Genomic DNA, 22,521 nt, shown 5'->3' on the forward strand with positions numbered 1-22,521 from the left:
AGCACACAAATAGATGTGACATATAACGTCAGAGTTTGTGATTTTTGGTGTGTTTATGAAAAGCCCCAGCTGCTGAAATCAGGAGACTGGAGATGTTCATCAGCCCTTCCCTTCCTTCCTTGCCTATATATTTTCTTTGGTTACAGAAGAGAGTGTTGAAAAATGAAATGAATGTATCCCGCAAACTCAGGAACCTGGAGTCAAATTCAGAGTGGATGGAGCCAGGTTGTGGTAGTGGGTCCAACAGCCAAGCAATTCCCTCTATGGCCAAAAGGCATCCACACAAGACGTTAACCAATATTATTCCTCAAACAAACTTTCCTCAGTAAGCAAGTTCATTGATGCTATTTTCATTTGCTACTATCTTTCCCAAGCCATAGTCCTCTTACTGCAAGGCTTCATCAGAGGTGTACCTCTCAGGTTACTTTTTTTTCAGGAGAGTTTTGTTGAAATTCAGCCATTGGGGACAGACGTTAGAGACAGTTATAGCATTTGTGTCATCTTGTAGTTCTTACAGTCATTGAGAAGCTCCAATGTCTTTAAATTTTTCAGTAGAAAAATAAACTTTGACGTCAGAGGAAAATGCATCTGAATGGCACGAACAGGAGAACTTTAGGCATTGATCGCATGCTCTGAGAAGCCTTGTTAGAAGCTGACAGTTAATTTAGTCAACATTTAATCTACCACAGTGTCTGTGTGCCAATCCCAAACACTCCTTTCCTTCCCTATAAAACATACTGATCACACTCAGTTTGAATATGAGATTGCCTTTTTCTTGCAATTATTCCTACTGACAGAGAACAGGAAGGAAGGGGAGAGGGAAGGAGCCTTGAGGCTGGAGTACTGTGATGGAGGAGATAAGAACAGACAGCAGAAAAACCCAATGTGCTCCATGATAGAGACATTTTTTCTCTGAAAAAAACAAATAATTCAGACAGATTAGGAATTTGGACTGATAAATGGGAATGGCTTGGACTGAGATGGCTGATGCAGTTACTTCCTACCATTTTCACAATCTGCTCCAGCTGTGTGGGCCTCTTAGTTGCTTGTCAATCAGTGCCTGAGCAGCCACAGTTCATGGTCTTCTAGAGGTGAGCCACCAATGATTTTGGTGGGCATTAAAACAATGGTGGGTGATCAGCAGCAATTCACATACTGATTCAACAACCTTGCTTTAGGGCTAGGACAGATCCCTGAAGGAAGCAGGCTTTTTAGCTGTCTCAGTCTATCAGATTCGATGCTCTGAAATTCTTGGTCAACCTTTCTTTTATTTTGGTAATGATCTGTACCTTCCTGCTCTATGCTCTACTCCTCAAGTACTTACTGATACTTCTGTTTTCTGGGAACCTGCAATAATCCTTTTTATCTGCCTCATTTCCTCTCCTTCCAACCAAAGCTGCACTGAAGTGGATCCCCTCATTATTTCCATTCTCTGGTTATCACTCAACTTGTATGTAACCCACCAAAGAGGTGCGCTCCTACTCTTGTAATCCAGTCTTTCTCATCTTAGCCCCATGGCAGCCTTGTACAGGACAGTAGGCAGAGGCTGTATTTAACTGAGGAAATAGATGTCTGGTAGGGATGCTCTTACTGTGCTGTCTTTCTCACTGTATAATGCCTAGGCTGAGATAGGTAAGACACTGTTTATTGTGTTTCTTCATAGAACAGACCAGTCCAAGGCACCTGCTTCTACTCCTAGGGCAACAGTGAAGGCAGACACTTTCAAAAACTTACTCTTACCCTGTGTATTAGAAAGGGGAAATGAATTTTATACTGGCAACTACTCTGAAATACAGCAAGACTTTCAAAGATCATTTAGAAAAATTTTACACTTTCCACTGAAGGAAAGCACAACAAGACCTAATTGGTGCTGAATTAAGCGTTAATAGTACTCCGTGCCATTGTGTGGTATCATCATATGCTAAATTAAGGGACACATTTTCCTCCTTTCATTATTATTTTAATGTGAAGAGGTGGGAAAAAGATGATCCATACCAAAGGATGGAAGAAGGGGGAAAACAATAACAAATCGGTATCTCTTTTGAGAATTGCCCCACAGGCCAAACATTTTTATGTTCTTAATCATTATTAAATGACTTAACATGACACACAGAGCCTGGCAAATGATTGCATCCTGACATGAGAACGAATTACAAATGAAATGAAAGATCAAGCTGTATTAGAGGACTGCCTCTGGGAAATGAAAATCTTTAATTCTCTTTTATTATTGACATTTATTTGGCTGCCATGAATAACAACATAGCAAAGAGATTCAGCTATGCTCGTGCACCAAATAGCTTATCCCACGGCTCAAAACTGCCTTAACATTTATCATGTTTGCTTTTGTAGCTGACACCATTGCATACACTCCCTATCCATCTTGCATTTATCATGCATATAAAGTGCATTCTCTAATTTAAGTTCACTTAATAGCAAACAAACAGCTAAGATTAGCAAGTGTCATTCCTCAAATAAGCCCCCAGTTGTAAAAATATCAAAGAATGGATTAATGGATTTGTTAACAACTCCAGTTTGAAGAATAAAATAAGTACATAGTGAAAATTAAATAAGAGCACAGGAGGGTTACATGTAAGATTTAGGTTTACTACCACTATTACTATCTCATGTATAAAAACATTTTTACACTGCTATTTTTCAGCCAACTGTACAATACTCCAGTGGAGTGCCTCCATATGGGCCATTCACATAATGCAGTAACATTCTGGAAGCAATGCTTTCATCATTATTCAGCGAGATACACATACAACTCTCAGTGACTGCTTTCTATTGCCTTTAAATCAGTTTGTAGCCAACAAAATACAGGAAGGAGCAAACTATCGGAGAAATCACTCTAACTGCTGCTGAGAATGATCTATACACCAGTGACATACCTACTTAGTGCCTAGCCTTGCAGCCACAGGCTGAAGCAAGTTCTGATTTTGAGGCAAATATTGTATGAGTAAGCACTGGTCCCTCAGGTGAAAAGCTTCCTCAACTTCACTTGATTTCCAAAGGAGGAATTCAACCTTGACTAATAACTTACCTTGTGCAGGAATGAATGACTACAGTGGCTCACCACAGCACATGTTTTTAATAGCTTTATTTAGTCTAGAAGCATAGGTGGACAAAATTAAAGAGACTGTCAAAAGGTAGGCAGTCGTGTTTATAATGCTTAAATCTGTGTGTCGTACATCATCAATTTTGACAGCAAAAACTACTTGTATCCCTGCTAGAACACCTTTTTCTCACATATTCCTTTGAGAATAGAAGAGCAGACAGCTGAGAAAAGCTTGAAGTGAGTTTTCTGCTCAAAGCAAAAAAGCCTGGAAATTCACTTAGTACTGGATTTCACTTCCTCCTTTTCACAAATGTTTAAATATACTATGCTGTTGCACAGCTGTTCTCAGCAGGCATAGTGTGTTCTTGTTTGCAGCAAAGATGGCTACACAGATAAAATCTCAAGTCATAAAATCTGAGCAAAACCAACTGGATCAATATTTTAGATCTGTGTTATACAGAAGTACTTCACATGTTCAGAACTAAATTCTCAGGCATTCTTGTGAAATATTAACTTCTCAAATTCAGAATCTTAAAACAATGAGAAGCATAACAGAGATGAGAAACACTCACATCAAAAGGCGAATGCTCTGCCTACCATTTAACAGTTGCAATAGGTAAAACCAGAATTTGTTGTTTGCTTAACTGGAATATATACTGAGCGACAACGAAGATATGAAAAATATACCTGTAGCCATTACAGTGTCGTCCTTCCCCTGGGTAAAGATTACAATTCGCTGCCTTTTAGTGTTCACCTTTGGCAGGGCTTGTGCCTTCCGGGCTATCTCTTTAATGTCTTCAGTCTATTAACAGAGAGAAAGAAAATTCTTGTAACCAGCATATTAGAGCAGTGAAAGATTGGAACTTTATTAGCAGATCAAAATATTTATTTTCTTATGGCTAGTGAAAAATAGACTTCATTGTTGGTAGAGGAAGATTTTTAAACAGAATACTTCATTCTACTACGGGTTTATGTGGTACTATGAGAACATTGTTTTTAATCTTGATAATGATAGTTCAGCTATTCCAATTGCTACAAAACTGCTAAGCTAACAAAGGAATTACAGAGCATTTCCTAACAAGCAATTAGTGGGTTTAGGTTTTTTTGCTGCAGACTGGATTCTAACGGAACCTACCATAAAATTAAAAATAAAATTTGCAAGAGAATACTTCAGATAAACTCTGAGCTTGATTTTCATTCAATCTAGTCAAGTTTTTTAGTACTATAATCCCTCTGATTTCAGAAGGATAACAAACACTGTTTCTTGAAATCCCCTACAGCAATTGATCTCAACATGTAAACCCACCGCACCCTGCAGCACCTTCAAAGGTGTGGAGCCCAGGTGGACATGCTGTGTGCTCTCTAGCTCTCTGCATCACTGAGATGTAGGGAACGAAAAGGTGGGAGCCACTCAGTGGGGCACAGAACATCCTACAATTTTCTGAAGTGAGGAAAAGCTGCAAAAAATTAAAGAATCTTTGCTTTAAAGGGACTTTGTACACCATAGCACATCTAGCTAGGAACTGAGAACTTAGCATAATGAACCAAACCAGAGATCCGTCCAAAGCCTTTGGCAGCAACAAGTTTGAAATGTTTTACTTGATGCAAGAAACCCAACAGTAGCACAGCTTGTCACCAGAATATCATCCTTCCTATTCTCATAGTTCAGTTGCTGTATGGTTTGAAACACAACCGTTGCAACTTCTAATTTACTTAGTTTTCAATCTAAGTATTCCTGTTATTAGTAGAAACATTAAAACCTTTTATAATGATCTACGGACGGTTTTGTTCTCAAATTTATCTCAAGTCAGTAAGTTCCACAGATTAAGTTTGGTGTATATATAAACCTATTTCTTGCCATCTTGGATGAAACTAAGACAGATAATTCTCTGTGTTATCTATTGAGCTGCATTTTATTTCTACGTGTGTTAAATAACACCACACAATGTGTACACTTATGTACATGCAACCACAGTGAAATGCAGCAGACTTGGTGAGGGCCTAGTGTTGAATATAATATGAAAGCATAACTACGCTTTCTGCATTTTTTGGTCTTCTGTTCCATTATGAAACCCAACTCATTTTAACAGAATCACATAATTAATAGAGTTCACTTATAAAGCTGTCCAGAGTGGTATCAAGTCATTTACCAGAGTTACAATTAATTTGTATTAATAAATAGATTTTATTCCTCCAAAATCAGCATATAGTGTTATTTTTAAAACCAGGTACTGCATGTGCAGTTTTGACTGTGGCTGCTGATTTTCACAAGTGCACTTGTTTTTCATCAACAGCTCAGTTAAGCAGTGTAAGAACTATAATCTACACACCACCCAGTTACTTGCTGCTTTTTAGCAATCTTGTTGATCACACCATTGACAGCACTTCACCTTTACCGTGGACAGAGAACAAGACTGGGCTATGCACTTGCCTATATCCTTTAAAGTGAAAATTATCCAGCTCTTTTGCAATAGTTCTAGCCTCTCTTTTATTTCTCTTCTCTCTGGTAGTTAGTGAGCTCATATAGATTAATACACATTTGTCAAGTACTATAATAATTTGCCCTTTCTTACTGCTCTCTTTAAGTCTTATTTGAATTCTCTCACACTTTTAATCTCCATGTACTGTTACTATACTAACACATTTGTGTTATTTCATCCTCCTGTTCAGACTCTTATCATGAGCTTTCAAAAGGCAACCTCTACTGTTGGAGAAGACTGAGGAACCTTGAACCCCTCAGCAGATGGAGAGCAAACAGAGGCCACCTTAGCCCTAATTCTCAGAAGGCAAGAAGCCCCTTAAAATGCCAGAGAAAATAATTGCAACTGCTGTTCTTTTGTTTTCAAATGTCTTTTTAAGAGGAGATTTGTGAGGAGAGGGTATCAGCTGGTGGCACAAGCCGTTGGATAGGGCATCAGTGGAGAATTACAGCCCTTCAACTTGGTAATTTGTAAGCTTCTGAAGGCTCACCTACATTCTGACCTACTTGAGGTCTTGACAATTAAGAGGTCCGTGAAATAAAACTGCAATCACGGATACCAAGAAAAACAGGAGAGAGGAGGTTAGTTTTTGCTAACTAAGGAGGAGGAAGCTCCTAATGACTTTATTAAACATATTTACAGAGGAGCAAAGCAGGCAAAGAAATCAAAGAGTTTGAAGACATTTGCGTAATGTATTTACATGCACTTTAAATTTTAAAAGGAAAGTAAGGAAGCTATAATGGGAAAAAATGACAAGATCAAGAGATGATTCCTTCAGTTTAAGGAAGAACAAAGATGAATTTATATGAGGGAAAGAGGGCTCTAAGGAAAAATACTAGTGAAGAACGATGGCAGAGGGTGAAATAGAGTAGAGTGTAAAAGAAAGATAAATGCATATGTGCTTTTAGGAAGAATTAAAAACGTAATAGGCATGTAACAGTAGAAGAAAGGTATCTGGTGGAAAGAATTTTTTCAAAAGGTACGAATTTCAAAACAGGCTGGTTTGGAGACTTGTGTCTGCTTACACAGACTTCTGAAGTAACTAATACCATCTTCTAAGAGAATTAACTTGGTGCTCCTAGCCAAAATCACTTTCTATACTGAAATTTTTCAAAGGAAGAGAATAAAATAGTTCATATAGTGAAAGAGCTGGAACTTTAACGTTGGGGAGACTTAACTTTTCCAGTATACATCTTTGCCTTGTCACTGTGTTATATTTTGAAGGTACAACTGTGACATTTTAGACCAGGTGAATATTTACAACTTAGGACTGCAGCAGTACTGTGTCCTTCAGTTTGCTGTCAGGCAAACGGTATGAAATGCTGTCATCTCCTATTTCTGCTCAGCGTGTACATAATATTGTCAAAGAGCTATAATGAGTAATATTTACTCTGTATTGACTCAATACAACCTGCATCTACAGACAGGGCTGAACAGTAGGTTCGTGGACTTCAAGGTGCCACAAATTCACAGGATATTTGTGCGTATCTTAGAATACACTTGAGTCTGATTCTGATGGTTGGGCAGGTCTGAGCCTTGTCTGTGAACAGTCATAAAAAAAGACCATCACAGCCATGAACTGAACAAGCATAAATCCACTGAAAACTGTCGACCTGTGCAGTGGATCTCACTGCTTTTAAGACTGAAATTTATCCTAGGGTATCAAAACTCTTTGATTTGGTTCCCTAACCAATATGTACTTCATGGAAAAGCATCATCTTTAACAGGAAAAATTATTTCTGTGGCAGCTCAGATACATCTGCTCCTTTAATTTCATTTTACTTAATCTACATTTATGAGATGCATTTAGTCACATAAACTGTGGAATTAACTGCAAGACAGAAATGGAGATAATATTAAGAAAAAAAAAAGGCACAACTGTTCTTCAGTGACAAAGATTTCTGAGGAATTGATTTTTAACTTTTTTTTTTTTAAATAAAATAAAACTATTTCCATCTGTAATTCAGATTCAGGTAACAGCAACTTCTCATTACTTTTATAGCAAATATCCTCCTGATTTTTGCTCTAGTTACTCCAATTCTTCATTTTACCTTTTTATGCTTTCTTTATGTAAATTACAGAATCCATTTTACAAGAGACCTGATGGATTTTTTTCCTTTAACTAAGGAAATTAATTGAAGCTATTTAAGTTTTTCCTAAGATACTTTCTTAGCAATGTGATTTTCATTTTTTTGCCTTCACAGCACAACGGGAAAACAACATTGCGGACACTTATCAAATCTTTGTCAGGAAACTTGACGTGAGAGTTGTTGCCAAGCAAGGGGGTAATAAGAGATAAGATCATAATCATTGTGCACTTTACTGATACGCTGTAATCAAATGTGGCAGATTTAGGATGTTCAGAAGGAGCTGTGCTAGAATCTCTAAGCAAGCACTAATGGAAAGGTTAATATGATGGTAGTTAGCAGACACCAGCAACAGCAGTTTGTCACTAGAACTGAATTTAAACCAGGCATATTCAAAGTCTTTAGCTCAAGGGGGCAATAAAAGTATAGAATGGGTAGACTTAATACACTACTTCCTTTCCTTTTTATTGTCTAGCTACCAGAGGGTACCAATAATTTGTTATGCTTCATAATATATTTGGAGGCATCTGTGAAATTCATTCATTTGATAGAATAAATTGAAAGTGTATTTTTATGCTAACAATACAGATTATACAAATGAAAATTGACAGTGATAAAATGTCTGGATTTCTACAAAGCAGCCGCATGAATTTAGCAAACATAAAATGAAATGGGCCAGCCCACGGCTTTAATATCTAAAACACTGATGGCATTGATGTACCTGCTGGTGTACGGCTCTAAAGAGATCTAAATTGCAGAACAAAAGCTGCCAGTCTTTCTTTTTTTTTTTTCTTCACAGCCATCCACACGCAGAGTGGCACGTTCTTAAAGTGCTGCAGTTTGAATCGCGCGGCTTCTATTATTTATGCAGAATGGGTGTTGAGCAGTCAAACTCCTATCTATTCTTCCCCACCGCAAACAAATCAATTAAGGTGGGTCTTATTCCACTGAAAAAACATGTAACAGGATTTATGTGCATTCGGTTCTGCAATTTAGATTTCAGTGAGATCGCTTACTATCTGTGAAATTAGTACAACTGTTGTCACATTAATTATAGTATTTGAAACCTGCCTATTTGAATTCAGCATTAGAGACCAATAGCTGATAGCTCTCCAGATTGAGTTATCTGAATGTAGCCAATGGGAGGGGCAACGAACAGGCTTAGGCACTCAAATAAATACCTTAGAAAAATGAAATCAAAAGCTCTGAGAATTGCTGTAAAATCAACAGTGTTTACTTCTAGAAAGTAGGGAATTGAGCATTTTTAGAGCACAGATGGAAAGCACCAACTTGAACCTGTTTTGAAACAGAAATTCCACACCACCCCTTCGAAAAGCAGCGTGGTTTACATTAATCAGTACCTACCAATTTTATATACAACCTTTCTACAATTCATTTGCATAATGATAATCCGCATATGGCAGGGTTTAAGTTCTTTAAGCGGTGTTATATTTCTCTATTTAGTCTTTCCTCACCACTGCTGTAGCAGTGAATCCTTGTGGAGTGTAATGCAGCTAATGAGGTAGCTTTTTAACTGAACAAACTGACAGGTCCCATATCTGCAGAGGCAGCTTGAAACCGTGCCCAACCTCTCGGCTTCCCAAGAGGCTTTTCAAAATTCAATAAATAACATCTGTAGGCGATGTTGGGTGCAGACCTAGCAGAGTGCGTCATAACACTGAGCTGGCAGAACAAAGAAACCATGACGACTGCCAAGTTTCCATGGCAACCGCTGCGAGGCTTGGAGAGTATAATAGCACATCAATCATTGTCCAAAAGAACTTCATTATCAGCACGAAAAAAGCCTTTAGGATCTGTTTAGTGTGCAATTGCGGGTTAACTCACCTCAAAGCCTTGCTCTCTAGCAAAAGTGGCAGCTTCCTGAAATAATAAAAAAAGAACAGTTAATTATAAAGTGCTAGATAATGAAGAAATAACACATTTTGAAACTCATTCAGCCAGTTTTCCTTTTACACGATTATCTCAATATCCCCACATACAGTTGTTCTATTCTGATAGTTGCACCCAAAGCTTCCCCCTCCTTCCTGCAGCCCAACAGCAGCACAATGTCAGCACGCTGTTCAAGTTCAAATAAAGAAGGTACAATATATGGTATTTTCCAGGTGAGGAAAGTTACTTCTGGACGCAGGACTTTAAGTAAGAAATCACAATTTCAAATCCAGACAAATATCCTTCAGACATATTCTGAATTGAAATTACAGCGTTATCTCCACTGATGCACTTCATAGGATATGGCTTTTTAAGCCATTTAAAAAAAATCATTTGTCATCTACAATGCATAAAAAAAATAGGAGTATAAAATGTGTTCAAACCCTTGTGGTGGAATCAGATGAGCGTTTTAAAACACTCTGATGTCTTAATCACCGCTTTAGGCAATTTAACTATGTTCTTTTCCTCAAAGAACAGAGGAAACATTAGGGTATCAGAATGTCCTCATTTCTTATTTATATTAATTGGAGCAATTAAAATCTCTTTTGAAATAAAAGCAAGGAGACAGGAGACAACAGCAGTGTTTTTCCCTTATTCACTTTCTACCTCAGCATTACAAATACAGTTGACAGCACTCAAAGTCTTTACATTTTAACTTGCAATCTTCCAGATTATCTTTGCCAAGTGACATTAATAGAAGGATAAGACTTGAGCCTGAACAGAGAGCTGATCCAACTAAACAAAAATAACTACCGTACCGCACCATTTAAGGCCAGTGTCCCTATGACAGCTTTAATACTGCAGAAAATACATACTTGTGGATCTATATGATTTGCCAATTTGGGGGCAATCTACGAATCCGAAGTGGGTACAATTGATTATAACAACAGTAACTTGAGGTTAATAAAATGCGATCAGCTGAAAAGCACAACTCCTCAGGCTGCTTTGCTGCAGAAACATAAGGCTGACCGGGTTAGCCTTAGCTGATGTTGACAGAAAAACTGAATCATGGTCCTGACAATTGGGTGCGGGCAAGGTTAGCCACTTTGACAATTTACTTACAATTGAATTCCTTCTTGTACATCACACAGTCAATGACATTTGCTAGCCTGGCTGTCAAGAAGGAGTGTAGGGTTCAAAGATATCATGCAGTGTTTTCCTAAAGCAGCATGTGATTAACAAAGCCTATGCTCATATGAAAAAAGGAGCCTGTGAGCTTCCACTATACAGTGATGCACTTACAATGAACCACAGCACAATCAAGAAAGCCTCAAATGAGACTTGGACACAGAAAAAAATCCCACAAAAAATTAAAATAAGAGGAATAAGAGAGCGATAAGGAGGACAGAGAATAAGAAAATTAACGATTATATACTGCCGCCAAATAACTTCTGTAACCTCAGTATTTTGGTCATGTGAGTGAAATTGGAAGTTGCACTGATCTGTCCTAAGGGATTTCTTTAATGCCCCGAGGCAGTGGGACATTAACATCTGCGTTAAACTATTGTTTGGGCAGGAAACTGGACACCAGTACATTCTTACATCTGTGAAATAAAAGCTATTCCAGTTAAGTAGTACTTCCTTATGTGAGAGACTTTGAGGCGAATTCATCTTAATTTTCTGTTCTGGGGCACCCATGCATAGCAGATGTGGTTTGAAAGACCTGGCTCTTCCACAGGAAAGTACAAACGGATTGCACATTTGGCAAAAAGCATCTTATCTTAGGATTTTCCTGCTGGAGCTTCGTCTTTTAGCCTGGTCTGTTGCCCAGCGACATGAGCAATGGTAGCCAGCACACAATCACAGTTTGACCCCTAATGTGTCTGTATGTGCCAAAGAACAACAGCAATCTTAATTTTCTTCTCTCCTGTCAACCAAACCTCACAACACCTCCTGAGCAGCTTCCTCAGTAAGGAGCCTACAGCTCCCTGAGAATCAGCATCTCCCAGGATTACAGGCCCTGAGAATTAAGGCCCTTCTAGAAAAAAAGGAGAGAAAAGCTCAAAGCACATCTTTAGAGGCTACAGTTTGGTGTTTGCAAAATGGTGAGAAATGTTCCGCAGGCCCTGAATGCAGGACCAGTTCAAAGTAAATTAACCAGATAAAAGCAATGAGGAGCTTTTAGTATCTATTCACAGTAACAGTGAGAACAGGAAACAAGCGGACCCCATCTGTGCAGCCTTAGGGCACCTCATACTGAGCCTCACGTACCTAATAGAGTAGTCAGGTTAAAATCGAAGTGGCTGTAACATGTGGAGACTGCTGGGGTTACGGCGGCCAGCCAGGGCGTTCCCTGATGCAGGTGATAATCAGTATGATAATCACTGTATTTACAGGCTTTCCATTTTATATCTGACATTGTAAATCACGGAGAAGGAGGGATTAAGGAAATAAACAACCTACACAGAAGCATTACTGCTCCCCAGAGAATGCAGCATTTCCATTCATGCATGACATGCGACAACAGCAAAGCAAAACAGCAATAGAACAGAATTTTCTTAGGAAGCTTCATTTCACATCAGGAGTGCTTTTGGTTCTGATAAACTTCAGGTGTTATTCATTAATTACTCAGATTTTCAGATCTATTTGCCATTTGTGTCTATAGTGCATCTCACTTTATAACATCCTCTCCACCACCTTTCTTCATCTAAATACTAAATATATTTTAAACACTCGCACCCCTTTTTTATATAGGCTTTTTATCATCCACAAGTGCACATTTGTTGCTGTACCACCTAAAGCAGAAATGGGATTTGTTAACAGTTATGAAACATTATTTGGCTCCTGCCGTTTTGGAAAAAAATAATCCCAAAACATACAGTCACACTGAAGGAAACAGCATACAGTGTCATTTAAAGGAGTAACACCATGTCACCAAAGTCAACACACACCCTCTCCTCACAATAATGAGCAGTTTACACAGGAAAGCAAGATAAAGAGATAACAATAAAAAAGACAACTTCCTCCAGTACTGGTCTTGCTGTTACATTTGACTCTCTTCATAGCTGAAAACTATTCCCTTTTTGCACAGATTTTGTTCCCGTTGGAGCTCCAGCATTTAGTAAACGGAACAACCTATAACCTACACTCCAGCCAATTGTAACAGGGCTTGTTAGAATTTGGGGCCTTTTTATCATCAGCAATAGTAGCACCTTGTTCACAAGTAAACCAAAATACCCCCTCTTTAACACAGAAACCATTAGCTTCTTTACCATCAGGAATTAACCACTGTGTCAGAAGAATTTTGGGATTATAGAGTTAAGTTGGCTCCATTTCAATAATTGCATGTTCATTTTGTCATAACACGCAGAAGACTCACTATGTATTAATTTTTTGTAGGTAATTAATTTTTTGTAGGTTTTTAATGATAAGCTGGCCAAAACATAGCCAAAATGCCAGCAACATGCATATTGGGTTAAATTGCAATGAACAGCATTTAAATTCACATATTTCTGAAATTAGATGACAGAAGACCATTTCAGAAGCATCACCAACAGTATTATCTACAATACACATTTTAACCTTTATACAGAGGAAAGGAGCACTGTAAACTAAATTTGCATTTCATTGCTGAAATCAACATTATCTCATAAAGAAATGATAAAACAGCAGGACAGCAATGATACCTTTGCACATTGAATGCACTTCCCATAATTACACAAGAACACAAATGCAGGAGACGCTGGAGCTAATTGCATGCCTCCCTCCTTCTTAGCAGAGGAGGCATCACACAGAATAAACCTATAACTCATGTGTTACAGCACTGCCCTCTAATTCTCTAACTTTCTTTGACAGCTTCCCATCCTCGCTATTCTCCCACCCCTCCAGATCACGTCCCCAGATTAAAAAGAAAAAAAAAAAAAAAAAAAGGAAATGAAAGAAACAGAAAACCAGGTTTGGATGGAGTTCCCATTCCAGCAACCTTCTTGATTTACCCGAAATAAGCCCCCCAAAAACAAGCCCTGCTCACATTTCCAGGAATACAATCCCCTTTCTCTGCACAACAAATCCGTGACTCAGTGTCTTCACCCCATCCCATAAATCAACAAAATCTTAGCCACCACACACTTACACAACATGAATAACTGTAGAGGAAGATGCCTGCACTAAATTAGAGACATCAAGAAAAGCAAGCAACAACAAGAAACAAGCAAATAACAGCAAATAAAAAACAGCAAATGACTATCTGGACCATCCACAGGCTGTTTGTATTTGCTGGAACCACTCCTACTGATGCCAGCCATGTTTGATTACAACCTAAATAGCACCTCTCCCACTACTTTTTCTGCTGATATCTGCTAAAAATCTGTCTTTAACATTTCTCTTTTCAGCTTCAGAGTATTGCTGTTGCACAACTGCCTTTTGAGAAGTATGAACAGTTAGTTTTCTTCCATTTACTGTTTCCTTTAACACATCAAAGGCAATTATATAGCCACTTAGTACTATCAAATCACTGATGAGTTCATCTCTAATCCTGGTATAACTTTTTGTTTGTTGTATTCTCTCTGGCTTTTCTACATCCTGTTGTGTTTGCTGAAACAAAGCGTTAGCAGTTGCACAAATCTTCTCTAACATTCAGACCCTGTTATCTAAATGAAACGGCTGACGACAAAGTAAAATAAGCAAATGAGAAGATAGGGAAGACTCATTCAAGTGATGTACACTGATATCTACAACCTAATTCTGCACAAGATTGACTCAAACAAAAGAGACAGGTGCTGAAGATGTGTGTTTCTGAAATAGATGTTTTTATACATGATTTCTTAACATAAAGTAAAGCTTTCTAAAACAATTGAAAAGAAATAAAAAACGTTGTTTTTCTCACCATACCACAGACATGAAAGTCTTCTTTCATTATAATAAAATCTCAAACACTTGCACTTCTAATTCGGCTTTCCTTAGGCAGACACATTTGTCCTACCTATTACCCTGTTACTTTGTCACTTTCACATTGTCATCTCTATTTCTAACAAAGAACTTACAAAACTCTGCTCCCAGAGCTATACTTGTTTCACGAACTCCATAGGTCCTGAGAATCTCCGGTCTCAGCAGTATGCTTTGTCCTGTAATTCTGAATACAAGCCCTTAAAAGTCATCTTCTTTTGTTAAAAGCTCTCTTATCATGCGAGATTAGTTATTCATCAGCCATACAGTCATGAAGAATACTACTGTCAAGATCACCATAAGCCCTTGCTTTCAGTATTTCTTTCACAAAACACTCACCAAAGTGCAGGAGCTAAGCTAGTTTTTAAGGACATGGACTAATGAGCAGTACCATACCATGTTTTGCACACCTCCAACTCTAGGCCAGTTTACACTAAATACAATCCTGGTAATGGCATTTGTCTCAAGGCACAGATATGACAGTGGATTTTCAGTCACTGCCTTTGGATTGTTACAAAGATGTCACACATTCACTCACTAACATCATGACACCACTCTTTTCTGAGTATGCAACAAAAGGCCAAACTTGAGCCATCTCTTGAGACATTCAAGATCAGGCTGGCTGGGGCACTGAGCAACCTGATCTAGCTGTAGTTGTCCCCGTTCACTGCAGGGGAGTTGGGCTGGGTGACCTTAAAAGACCCCTTCCAACTTAAACAATTCTATGATTCCATGAAATAAAGGTGATGTCAAAGCTGGGGTAACAATAGTCATGACATACCTAAGGAATACAAGGGAGAGACTGTTAGACTACTTGACGATCAATTGAAAACATGACTTCAACAAATGGCTGTTACCATTCTGCTATTTGAAAATGAATTGATAGAAAATCTTTAGAATATACTTCCAGCTGAACCTTTAACCTTTAGTGCCAGCAGTGCACCTACTGCAGCTTGTGAGAAGTTACACACATTCCTCTTCAATTCAGTGCTAAATAGCTATCAACAGTTACTCAAAATTCTTAGATTGTCCTATCCAGCCTTGCGTGTCATTGTAATCTGATTTAAAAGTCAGCTATCACTGCATTTCACTGTACAGAAGCAGTGCAAGCTCATATGTCTTTATTAAAAGATGGCCATTTATAAAGGCCAAGAGGGGAATGGAATTTATTCTTATTCCATATCCTCCAGAAACGCTTGCTCCCATATGGGTCGCATGAGAGTTTGAGAAACAGGAGTCTAAAGAACCACGCAGCATATTTTCTGGAACAAAGGCATGCCTGATGAAATTTTGCTACTGCTGATAAAGTTTGCGCTATACTTATATATGGATAATGTACATAGGGGATATGTTACAGGAATATAATGCTTCAGTATTATTTTCCTTTGATAAGCAGTAATTCTTGATTTGGTCATTAGGATACACCTGTTCACATTTCAGAGAAGATCAATAAAAGCTGGTCACAGAAAGGACAGACTCTGCAGACAGCCTGAGAACCAGCACTGAGAATCAGCAGTATCTGAACAAGTATCTATCCCTCACTGGGTGTTACTGAAGAAAGCACAGCTGGCATCAGTTGCATAGGCAGATTATTGTAAAGGAACACCAAGTTTTTTTTTCCTTTCTTTACTTCTACCATGACTAGTCCCAGATCTGAAAATAGCTTTTTTTTCCACAAAGGATAGCAAAGATATCCTTGCTAAAATATATCCTAAAATATTTTCCCAGCTTGCTTTAGTAATATGAAAGATACTAGCAGATATAACTATACTACCTTCACACTGTAAGTGAAAATATAAATTAATGAAAGTGAAATGAATAATCAGAACAAGTAGAAATGCCATATGGGATTAAAGTTGTAATGTTCAGAGGGGGTGCTGGCATTCTACCAGTGGGTTTTGTCTGAAAAATCAGAGTGTGAAAAGAATGAAGAAAGGAAATGCATTTCTTCTCCTGCTTGGGTTCACACTGGAGCATCTGTTTATACAATTTATATTATATACAATTTGTTAATATTCAAGTTATTTATTCTCCTACTTATGTTATTACCAGAAGTATAGTTCCTGCTAGAATTTTCTATGGAAAAAATCATCCTGAGTCAGAGTGTAATGCCATAACAAGGTCTGCCACAGCTGCAGCAGTGATATGCCTCTGAGCCATTTTGAAATTTTACGATGGATAAAAAGCTATTACTTATATCTCTACCCTACATCCTTACCTAGAGAACTGAACTGGTTCTGACTGTACATTTCTCTCTCTCTCCTCACAGATTGTAAGCACCAAATTAGTGAACCTCCTTACACCATCTCTTTATACAAATGTGCCTATCACTATCTTAAAAATAAAATGCATCATGATCAGAACAGAGAGACTCCTTCTTTAATCATCACCAAAGGAATAGAACATAATAAAAATGAAAACAAACAATAAAATGAATTTAATAGCTAGAGGATAAGAGCTTTATACACATATAAAAAATAAAAGATATCTGGCATCTTCTGAAGCCTTTAATACTGCACATTATAAGCTCTTTGTACTAACCTTCTGGCTCAAGGATGACAAACAGAAATAAAAGATTGCATCATTTCCAACAAGGCCTTCTATGATTGCAACCACTCAGAGTAGCCTGAAATCACTGACAAGATATTCTCATCTAGCAATTTCAGTTGAAGAGAATAATCAGATACTGTGCTAAAAGTGCTGGGATACAACAGGACATGCCTATTCTAGCTAGAAGGTTAACACATTTTTAGCAGTAGAATTTAGCTGTTTTCTGTACTTTGTTTTGCATGATGTCATGCACAGACATTTAGAATTAAAACTAAGAATATGGCATTGGAAACTCTATAAAGAATAATCATCACATAACACACTTCACGTGCTAGACTTGTTAACCTTAGCAAGAAAAAAAAACAGCTGCTCACTGCAATCTCCAGCATTAACGCTAACTTTTAAACAGATATTAATAATATGCATTTTACCCTTCCAATTGAATTTAACCCAGTTGTCTTATAGCTTCTTATTAGAGTCTGTTGTGCTCTATCACACTAATTTGATAATGTATTTACCTGTGTTCAACATCCAGATACTCAAGTTTTCCCTTGTATTTCCCATGTTAGCTACTGAGAAGAAAATCCTTGCTCCCAGTCTGCACTAGCCGCTCTCTCACAGCATCGTCATTGCATGGAACAGCAACACTGCAATCTGACCATAGGTAGGTCACTGTGGTTCCAAAAGAAGAACGTGCGCTCTAATTCCTGATGTGATTAAGGCACTTTTAGTCAGACAGGTTGCTAATTTCTTGAATCATTAAAAAAAAAAAAATAAAATTGTAGTATTTATATGTAGCATTTGTCTGCTTCTGACCTATAACTGCTTGAGGATGAGTGCCTTCTTGCTATGCTGGTCCTATTTCTAAAAGAAGCCAACCTGAACCTGAGATGGGTTTAGGCAGAGCAGAGGATGAAAGAAAAAACAAGCAAGATAATTAGAAAGACCACAAATTCCACAATATCCTGAAGAGTTATTACGGAATCCCAAGTTGAGATTGGAAAGTGCCTTTGAAGCTCATCTAGTACAACCACTCTCTCATACAAGGTCAGCTAAAGCAGGTTAGCCTAGACATGAATATCAACAAGAACAGACTTGGAGTTGCTCCTCCAAGAAACTTCTTACATTTAACCACTCTCACAGTAGTAGTTTTTTCATTACGCTTAAGGAGAGTTGCCTGTATTTCAATTTATGCTCACTGTCTCTCATTCTATCACTGAGTACCACTGTGAAGAGCCTGGATCCATCTTGATTATCACCTTTCTCTCAGTATTTAGGTGTTAATAAGATCCCTTTGAACCTCTTCTTGAGGCCTTAGCTTCTTCTCACCTACTTGGTCTCCAGCCTGTCTTGATGCATGAGGCTATTTTTTCCCCAGTTAGAGTACTTTCTATTTTCATTTGCTGAACTTTATGAGATTCCTGTCAGCCCATTTCTCCATTCTGTCAAAATCTGACATTAAAAACTTGACATTATATTTTGCTTTAAGATAGTAGCTACTGACTGGAAGTACAAGATAAAATCCATGCCGGGTCTAGATAGATGGGGAAAGACTTTGTCAAAGACTTTATTGATGTATAAAGGAAAGTTATGTGATTGTTAGGATAGAAAAGATACAACTACAGAAACCAAGCAACTAACTACAGTCACAGTGAACCAGAACAAGCTGCTACAACAAATAAGCAGAATCTATCAGGGGCTATGAAATACCTTCTACTGAGCTTCTGCTGTCCAAAGGGCTAATGGCGTTCGAAAGAAAACCAAGGATGAAGAAAATGTGCTAATCTACTCCTGTCAGTACTACTGAACTTTGCCTAAATATTTACTTCACATTAAGAAACGTGGCTAGCTTTGGGCTGCATATATTCAAATGATCTATAACCAATTTCTTCACACATTCAAATCACTCTTCCTCCATTAAAATTGCTTTCTCCTTTAAAAATTAGATCACGGCTATCCTATTGTGTTTTTTTTTATTTTTTTTTCCATGTATTCAAAGATTAAAGTGAATTTTTTTCAGGAAATGAGGTTCAAAATTCCTCTGCCAGAAAGCAACTATATGTTTTCTTAGCATTTCTTTCTACTTTTAAGATATCACACTATCGTTGAAAATAAGAAAAATTATAAAAGAAATAATACAAAATGATGAATATGTATAATTTGCTGTATAAAAAAAGTCCACTATAGAATCACAGCAAATAAACTACCAAAATTTACTTGCTCTTTGAAGTTTTCTGAGTGCTTGAAGGTTATGAAGATCCCCATCTATTGCTTTATATATGCTAGTTACATCAGCATTCATGTTTAATAGTACTGATGTATCTTTTTGTTACTATGAAGTAATTTCACCTTAGTAACATGTAGTAGAAATTAATTAGTATCTGTTCTCTCTTAAAGATATCATTTAATACATTAACTAGTTGTAAAACATTTATGTGCAAATAGATTTTTCTTGCAGTGTTATGACTGAGAATATGAGCTACGTACTATGAACTATTGTTCTCCAGTTTATAGATTCACACAGTTAACGTTCAAAGACAAAGTGAAAAGTAAGATTTGGTCTTGGTTCACATGAAAGGGAAACATAAGATTTGAACAAGAGAAAACTCAGTTTTGACTGCTCTTTTCACACATCTCCGCTAAGCAAGGCCAATCTTCTCATGGCATCAGCTGTACATTCTAAAAGATCATAGAAGTACATCAAAGTTTTCAACCATTAATGCCTTCAAAGATTTCCACATAAGTGTACAACTAACTTAATAACTTTGATTCTAACTCATGCACATTCTCCATATACTCCAAGATTCAAAGAACATTTTTTAATCCTCACCTTTACTCCAGGACAGTTACCATTTAAATCTCCCATCCTTTAAAATGCTACATTTATTTTAGGATTTGTCTAACAAACAGTTTTTAATTACTGAAATAACAGATTGACATTATATCTTAATATACAGTTATATTTTTACTTAATACATGTTGGTGTACTGTAAATGAACCTGAAATGTACCTAAAATTGTACCAGATACATTTCTTATTTCAGTACATGATAAATCTATGGCTGCAAGTTATTCTGAAGCTGAAATTAGCAGTGGTAGTAATAGTAGTAGCAGTAATTCAATTTTGGACAGGTTATTTTTAGCTGCATTCTTGCTCTAGCCCTTCACTACAGATTTCTCACACCTCCTGAGTGCTTAGAAGTGTAAATAATCTTTTTCTTTCCTTCTGTCTGTAGCATTATATTTGTGTTTAAATATAACAGAAACTATCGCAATCTAGTTTGCCTCATACTTTCCAACATAAGAAAAGAAACACTTGCAACTTTTTCCATGATGCTGCATCTCTTTCATTTTATGCAAAACCTGAAAAGAGCTGTGGGGCCACAGTACTGCTCTTTTACTCAGATTGCATCCTCATTCGGGCTCTCGAGAATTTATTACTTTCTCTTATATGAGTAATAAATATCTGTCAAAATACCATACAACAAATGACTGGAACATTCTAACACATTACTGTTGTACTGTTCAGAGCAAAAGTGGTTGCAATAACAGAACACCACACACTGAAGTTGAAGCTTTTTTTAAAAGACAGATACTAAGGGATTGGAAAATGAAAAGAACAAGCTAGGACCTCTGTAAAGCAGCACCAATTTGTAGAATCTCCTTCTTTTGATGCTGATTTTTCCTAAACGAGCACGGAGAAAAGTAGCACTCATATAACATAATAAAATATAATTAAGTTATAAACAATAAGCTAGAACATATTCAGTATCAGCAGACACATAGACATCTCCCTATTCCTTGTCTCTTGTCAGATTTTTGCACCACACTCTCCTCTTTCAGTCCAGTTTATCATCTCACTCTAAATTACGTTTCAAAAAGTCACATGCTATGTTTTGAAAACTGCCATGCTCTAAAAGGCATTTTGATCTTAGGTTTAGACCATGAAAACAAACAATTTATTTAGAGTCTGGCTGGCTCACATGGTGAGCAGTGAACAGTTTGCAGAGGATACTGCGCTAAAAGTGTCACTTTTAAAAAATAATATTGAAGCAGTTCTTTACAAACATGGCAGTTGTCCAAAGCGCATATGGAACATTAAATAAAACCATAAAATTTTATGCACCAGATTTGACCAAGATCTTGAGCTCCAATTTATATTTTCTCCATTTTACTGGAAAACTAGCTGCATTTGATAAAGCTACTTCATAAGGACTCTGTTCTCCTAACATTTACACATCACACATCTGGACTTGGAAAGGCAGTTTGAGTAAAAGAGCCAACTAATGCAGATCTTGTTTATATTATGTGCAATTACTCTTGTGTCATGAATCTCCCTGGGATATCAGAATGTGCTGAAGGCACCCAAAGAATACGTACTTCAAGTAAGAGTGCATAAACCTGGGTTTATGCATGGGCTCCTTACACATGATCATGTGAGAAAACTAATGGCATCTGTGTTTCCTAATAATGTTTCAATTCATTTTTATTAATTATTTGTATGTAATTAGAGCTGCCCTTGGTGCCTGAAGATCTCTGTTTGGATTTCTTCTCTCTCACAACTTGCTCACTGCAGCCAAGGGAACTAAGTGATGGCAGTTGCAACACTCAATTCAGTTACATAAACATACCGTCCTTGCCAGACTCCCCTGCGGTGTTCCCATTTCATGAAATAAGTCTCCAGCATTTAGTAACGTACTGTACCAACAAGTTTCTTTTCATGTGACAAAAAATTAGGTCCTCTGCTCCTGGCAGCAGAGAGGCATGTGTGTGAACATGTCCCTGGAATCCACCCCAGCCCATGCGGCTGCACCAGCACAAGGACAGAAAAAACAACACTTGAGTAGCTGCAGAACAGGAGTTGGTCACCAGACTTCAGGAGGAGAAAGACAGCCTTAATCCAGAAGGCAAGGAAGGCTTACTCCTATGTGTGTTGCAGAGACAACACATGCGAATGCACATTATAACTTCACCGTATACAAGAGGAATGTACTTTTCTATGTACTATGTATTGCCAATAGTGATTAAAAAGAAAAATCTGGCTGGCTTATTGCTATAGGTGTAAAACTTTCTAACATCACAGCTGGAACAAACAGTTTTGACTAAGAAAGCAGTATGTGGTAAAAGTGCAGAGATATGGACAGAGTGACCAGACTAACCAACTGCACAGCTGATCAGCTTTAAAGAGACAGTGCTTTCTGGACTCTTTCCCCACATATCTGCCCATCAGCATGAAGTTGCATGGTCATACTGCACTGACCTGCTGGAGCTTACCCTTACGATACGTAGGTTTCAAGACTATCTGGTAAATTATATAGGAACTATAGAGGAACTAGTATCTGCATGTCTGTCAGAGACAGTGCAAGTCTTTAGACATGTTTATATCAGGCGACGTGGCACCATCAGAATCTCCGGACTGCTTCTCATTGAATATCCATGTTCACAACTGCTACATGCATCCAGGTTTTCTCACACTGTCTGCACATGAGAAAACACAACTCAGCTGTAAGAGT

At 37.6% G+C, this 22,521-nt stretch overlaps 1 protein-coding gene across 2 annotated transcripts in view; it reads right to left on the reverse strand.

Moving 5' to 3' along the window:
• Positions 1–22,521, reverse strand: part of ADK (adenosine kinase) — a 269,251-nt gene that overhangs the window by 33,789 nt on the left and 212,941 nt on the right. For both annotated transcript variants that reach the window (XM_042862700.1, XM_042862701.1), the window contains exons 8-9: positions 9,471–9,506; positions 3,746–3,860 (exon numbers count right to left, since the gene is read on the reverse strand). In XM_042862700.1, the coding sequence (XP_042718634.1) occupies positions 3,746–3,860; positions 9,471–9,506 (151 nt within the window). The remainder of the gene's footprint in view (positions 1–3,745; positions 3,861–9,470; positions 9,507–22,521) is intronic.

The sequence above is a fragment of the Lagopus leucura genome, unplaced genomic scaffold (genome assembly GCF_019238085.1).
Source record: "Lagopus leucura isolate 7727_CA_CO unplaced genomic scaffold, USGS_WTPT01 Super-Scaffold_739, whole genome shotgun sequence".
Classification (NCBI taxonomy): domain Eukaryota; kingdom Metazoa; phylum Chordata; class Aves; order Galliformes; family Phasianidae; genus Lagopus; species Lagopus leucura.